Source organism: Anneissia japonica, unplaced genomic scaffold, assembly GCF_011630105.1.
Source record: "Anneissia japonica isolate Jap-2015-1 unplaced genomic scaffold, ASM1163010v1 scaffold9_len2422644_cov172, whole genome shotgun sequence".
In the NCBI taxonomy this organism is placed as follows: domain Eukaryota; kingdom Metazoa; phylum Echinodermata; class Crinoidea; order Comatulida; family Comatulidae; genus Anneissia; species Anneissia japonica.
Window position 1 is genome coordinate 2,373,993 of NW_022758107.1, and position 6,000 is coordinate 2,379,992.

The 6,000-nt window shown below is 31.8% G+C and overlaps 1 protein-coding gene across 1 annotated transcript; it reads left to right on the forward strand.

The window, feature by feature from the left end:
• The first annotated feature begins 746 nt into the window (after window positions 1-746).
• LOC117125145 lies at window positions 747-1,397 on the forward strand. Its single transcript, XM_033271546.1, has one exon. The coding sequence runs from the start codon at window positions 747-749 to the stop codon at window positions 1,395-1,397; it is 651 nt and encodes a 216-aa protein (XP_033127437.1).
• Window positions 1,398-6,000: the final 4,603 nt, after the last annotated feature.

Sequence of the window (6,000 nt, forward strand, 5' to 3'; positions counted from 1 at the left end):
TTTACTGCAAGTTCGTTTATGCAACCATACGCTGTTTTCGGTAATCCCGTTTACAAACTGACCAATGACTGTACTCATGGTAAACCGATTCGTTGCCGTGAATGCTTTGAATTTGGTCATAAACAAGGACAAAATATATGTAGACACTCATAGAGAAGTGGCAAAGAAGTAGAAGCCGAAACTTATCTTGTAACCATTGTAATATATACGATATATTAATTGACGAATGTAGTCAAGAAATATTAACAAGTTCAGTTAATGAAGACGTTCCCATTCTTAATTTTATAGATATAAGTAGATCTAAAAAACTTCCTAAAATAATACGAAAAAAAGAAAAAAAATAACTCCGATAATATCACCAATAATATAAAGATTGCATATAATAATATTGTAGGTTTTAAAAGTAAAAAATATGAATACATAAATTCTTAAACATAAACAACATTAATATTTTTGGTATTGTTGAAACATTCTTGAAAGAAAATGATGATGTTAAAATCAAAGTTTATAATTGGATTGGAAAAAATAGAATATTGTGTACGAAAAAAAGTCAAGGCGGGATTGGTATACTAATTAAAGATAATATTCGATTCATTGATGATAATGTTCTTGACACTAGATCCGATACTCTTGAAAGATTATGGATCAAAGTTCAATTTAACACTAACAATTTTACTAATTTAAATTATTTTATAGCCATTACTTATTTTCCATGTGAAGGAACCGATCACAACCTAACAGACGAAATGTATGTTGCCCTCTTAGCAGAGAGTATAGAGATCAGTCAAAACAATGAGGAAGCAAAAATTATAATACTCGGAGACTTCAATGATAAAATTGGTAGTTTAATTACTAACGGTGATGATACTACTAACTATAACGGCCAAGGCCTTATTGATTTTAGTAATGATAGCGATCTACATATTGTAAACTGTAGTGATAAATGCACTGGTAAGTTTACCTGGTTCCAAAACCAACATAAAAGCATACTAGATTATGGCCTTGTTTCAAATAATGTTTACGATAACATAAAGGAATTCTTAATCGATGACCATGGTATTTTCAACTTAGGCAGTGACCATAATATGATCACTATCGAAATGGATATTCAACCAACACACAAAATTCAAACCGTGAAAACCATTGATTACTGTTGGAATATAAAACATGATCAAGATTGGATACCGTTCCAAGAAGATCTTGTTTCTAGATTTAATAACTGGGACCCTGATCAGTTAAGTGCTAATGAAGCATGGGACACATGGAAATCTCGCGTCCTATTCTCCGCTAAAAATACTATAGGATATAAAAACAAACCTAATAGCAAACCATGGTTTGATAATGAAATTGAAATTGCTATTAAAAAAAGAAAAGACACTTGTCTAAAGTATATGTGATATTCTCTGAAAAAATTACCAAACAAAACGCAATGAATGTAAAAACTTTAATAAGACAAAAAGTTATGAAAAGACGAGTAGATACATGCTCAAAAATAATGGGAAAATGTGGATCCCAGTCACGAGAATTCTGGTCAACTTTGAAAGGGAATGAGCAAAGTAACAATATCACATCGATTTTGATTCCAGGAACTGACAAAGTAACATCAGACGTATCAATGATAAAAGCAACACTTGTCAGCTATTTCAAAACGTTAAGCAAAACGAACGTAAATTCAGAAAATGAGAACTTAAATGATTACACTCTTAAAAATAATAGTTACCAATTACTTAAAGATAACTCAGAATTTAATGACCCGACTCTCGAAAAACTCGCGTTTACACGAGATGACGTAAAGTATGCGATTTCGCTTTGTAAGAACAACAAAAGCCCAGACATAGACACAATCACTAATGAATTGATAAAGAATGGAGGCCAAGTAATGATCACTTCATTATATAAACTATTTAAAAGGCTCGCTATTCTAGAATGTATCCCAGATGATTGGAACAATGGCACAATCATCCCCATATTTAAAAAAGGCGACCGACATATTAAACTTAGACAACTATATTGGTATAACTTTAAACTCCTGTGTTGCAAAAGTTTATAGCAGAATAATTTCCCGAACTTTATCTGAATTTATTGAAAATAATGATTTATTAACTGAGGTACAAGTGGGATTCCGTAGAGATAGGCGATGTGAAGACCATATCTTCACTTTAAAGAGTATAATCGCCACTCGCCAAGCTGAGGGGAAGAGACCTTTTTAGCCTTTTTAGATTTCAGAAAGGCATTTGATACGGTTTGGAGGGAGGGTCTCATGAAAGCACTAGACGCGATTGGGATAAAAGGAAATTTATTTAATATAATACGAAACTTAATATTAATTGTAAAATAAAGTTTGGTGATATTGAAACTGAGTTCTTTAACATTGAAGAGGGCGTAAAACAGGGATGTTCTCTTTCCCCAACTTTATTTTCAATTTATATTATTGAATTATGTAAAATGTTACAAAATAGGAATTTAGGAGTGAACATATTTAACAATACATTTAACTGTCTTTTTTGGGCAGACGATGTTGTTCTTATTGGTGAAAATGAGGAGGACCTCAATACGCTTTTACAAATCACTACTGAGTTCTCAAAACAATGGAAATGTCTTTCAACTACAGTAAATCTAATATTCTTATTACCGGACAAAGAGTCAATATACATAAAAAATGGAGGTTAGGTAACATATCTGAAACTGAAAAATACAGATATCTAGGTGTGATAATCTCACGTACGATGTCTGACAATTCTCACATCAATGAAGTAGTTAAAAAGGGTAATCGCGTAATTGCATACATTAGATCAATCATAAATGAACAAGATGATTTCAATAGGGTATACTACGGGGATCTATTATGGAAGTCCATTGGAATCCCCACAATTAACTGCGCTTGTTCGATTTGGTTTTGTAACGGTAAAACAGCAAATGTAACAGTTGAAAATTTGCAATATTTAATGGCAAGAAGCATTCTAAAAGCACCGCGAAACATTGCTAAGGAAGCACTCTACGGTGACCTAGGGTGGCAGTCAATTAAATCATTACATAATTACTCGCGTGTTAAATATCTATATCGCTTACAGATAATGGATGATAGTAGATGGACAAACATTTTATTTAATGCAATAAAATTGGTTGACAAACAATTGAAATGGGGATGGTTAAATCAAGTCCGAGAAACTTTTAAAAAATGTAATATGGAAGACATACTATATAATGAACCGAGTTTTAACTGGTCACTAAAGTTAAAAGTTGAAATTATAAACAACGACAATAAAGAATGGCAAAAAAGAGCCCAATCAAAATCCTCATTACAGATAATGGATGATAGTAGATGGACAAACATTTTATTTAATGCAATAAAATTGGTTGACAAACAATTGAAATGGGGATGGTTAAATCAAGTCCGAGAAACTTTTAAAAAATGTAATATGGAAGACATACTATATAATGAACCGAGTTTTAACTGGTCACTAAAGTTAAAAGTTGAAATTATAAACAACGACAATAAAGAATGGCAAAAAAGAGCACAATCAAAATCCTCATTACTACATTATAATATGTATAAAGAAAAACCATTGCTTGAACCATATATTCTTGACCAAACGGACTTTAAACGAAGGAGTCTAAAATTTCAAGCCCGCTCAAATACGCTAAACCTTGAGGGTAGAAAAGAAGTCTGGTCGCCTACAAATTCGGGGATATGTAAACTGTGTAATGACAACACTAAAGAAACTATAGTACACTTCATACTAGAATGTAATAGTTTAAATGAATTAAGAGAGGAATGTTTTGAAAGCCTTAAAACTGACTTAATTCTTAATGATTTTCATTCTTTTTGGAAATCATTCGATGAAGGTAGCTCGGAAATGAGAATACACCTGTTACTGGATAATTTATACAATGTAAACCCGACTTTAGGAAAACTGTTTGACACCTGCTGCAAAACATATTTACAGAAGGCTTGGGAAGCCCGAACAGACTTTTACAAGAAACCCCCCCCCCCAAATTTGAACTAAAGAATAATTACTAAATGTAAAAATACTGTAGAAAATTTGCTTACTATGGTATTGTGGTTTTATGTTTTAATATACAGTACATTTTAAACTTAGATAAGTACTTTATTTTTTTATTTATCCTAAAGTTGTTTTTTCTTTTTTTTTTTTTTACTTTCTTAAATTCTGTGTTTGATTCTTTGATCTCATTTCTTTTTTTAACTTTTTCTTTTGTTGCGAACTTTGTTATGATTGCACTTTGAAATTCACTTCATGTAATAACATTTGGGTAATCTACAGTTTGGGGGGAGGGGTGGGAGGAGCCGATGTTGTTATACATTTCATCATGTATCTTTTATTTTATTCTATTTATTTTGCTGTAAAGAATCTTGTAACCGATAAAATGTATACCTTTCTCAAACTGTGTCATTACTACTCTGTTCGATAATTACACTGCTTACCGCATATTTGAATTTGATTCTTTTTTTTTTTTTTTTTTTTTTTACATCGTTAAGCTTATTGTTTAATTTTACATTTATATTAATTTGTTAATTAAGTTAATTAAGTTGTTTTTTTTAAATCTCTTTATCTTTAATTTTCTTGTAATATCGTTTTACATTTTGTTCATATTATGTATATTGTGTGGACGCACCACCTTGCTAGGTGGTGCCACTGATCTTAAAGTGAGTTCCAATAAATACTGAAATACTGAAATACTGACTGTTGACTGAGCACCTAAGCATGACGATAGTAACCGCCCAGACACGGCTCATTGGTTTTGACTAGAACAGTGCCTATACAGCAAAGGATTAGAATTAGAACACGGACCAATACTACCATATGCTATGGGTTGTAAAAAAACAAAAACAAACACCGTCCACGGATTTAACTTCAAAATATGTTAGCTAGGTTTTTCCTATTTACACCATTGTCGGAAAACAGAAATATAGTAAAAGTAAATAATGCGCTACTATTGTATAATAAAATACAATTCTTCTCCTGTGTAAACACGCTACGGACAGAGTGTGTACAATGCAGGATTGTTGTATTTCATCATAGAAACATTAATTGTATAGTATATTAGCGTTTATAAAACTTTATTATATCGTCCTAGTCAGTCTGAGAACGTTCACACGAAAAATTCCCAGTCAGGAAGCCCCGAGAACTTTTCCCATAGCCTAATATTTTTTTTAGCTACAGTTCTTTCTTTCAGGTGCATTCCAAAGTCCAGACCAAGCGATCAGCAAGGGTAGCTGTATTAGCTATTGAATCTATTGCTCATACCCATCCGACTGTTGAAGCACATGTTACCGTTGCATGGCTCACTTTCACAAGTAATTATAATTATATTGAGAAACTCCAGACTACGATAACGTGTTTATATATATACCCTTGCGTATCTAAAACATTTAGCACGGGGGAACTGATTGGGGAAAAAGATTTTGAGTGCGGGATGGAAAATGAAATATGCCTAAATGGCAAACAAAAGTGAGGTGATTGTTAACTATAGCGTAATTTTTTGCTGTGGATAAATATTTCAAACATGATGGCCTTCTTCCGTGTGAGGACAACTGACAAGAAATAGAGCAAGGATTGTATTTAAGAATTTAAATAACAACGGATACTGATTAAAGGCGATGAAATAAATAATTCAGAATAAACAATGATGATAAAGGCCTGGGAAAAAAGAACGAAATTAATTATAAATAAATAATTTAGTCTGATCAAGTCTTATTTAAACCCCTATTTGTGATATTGGTTCTAACTATCCATTTTAATTCTTTTTTACGTCTATTGGAAAGGGATGAAAACTATTTTGAGGGGAATCTTTTTATAAGATTCTAAGGCGCAGGACAGTGAGACATTTTATACCTTGTTTTTAGCTTATTTATTTTATAAAAAATTGACAGAATGATTTTATTTTCTAGTTGCACTTGTCAATTTTATTTTAAAAAGTCTTGCCTCGTTCAGTAAACCCTAACCGGGCTAAAAACATTGTTTCCAAAATTAATTAGCT

Coding starts and splice junctions, on each gene's coding strand:
- LOC117125145 (XM_033271546.1), top strand. CDS start 747: ATGTATGTTGCCCTCTTAGCAGAGAGTATAGAGATCAGTCAAAACAAT.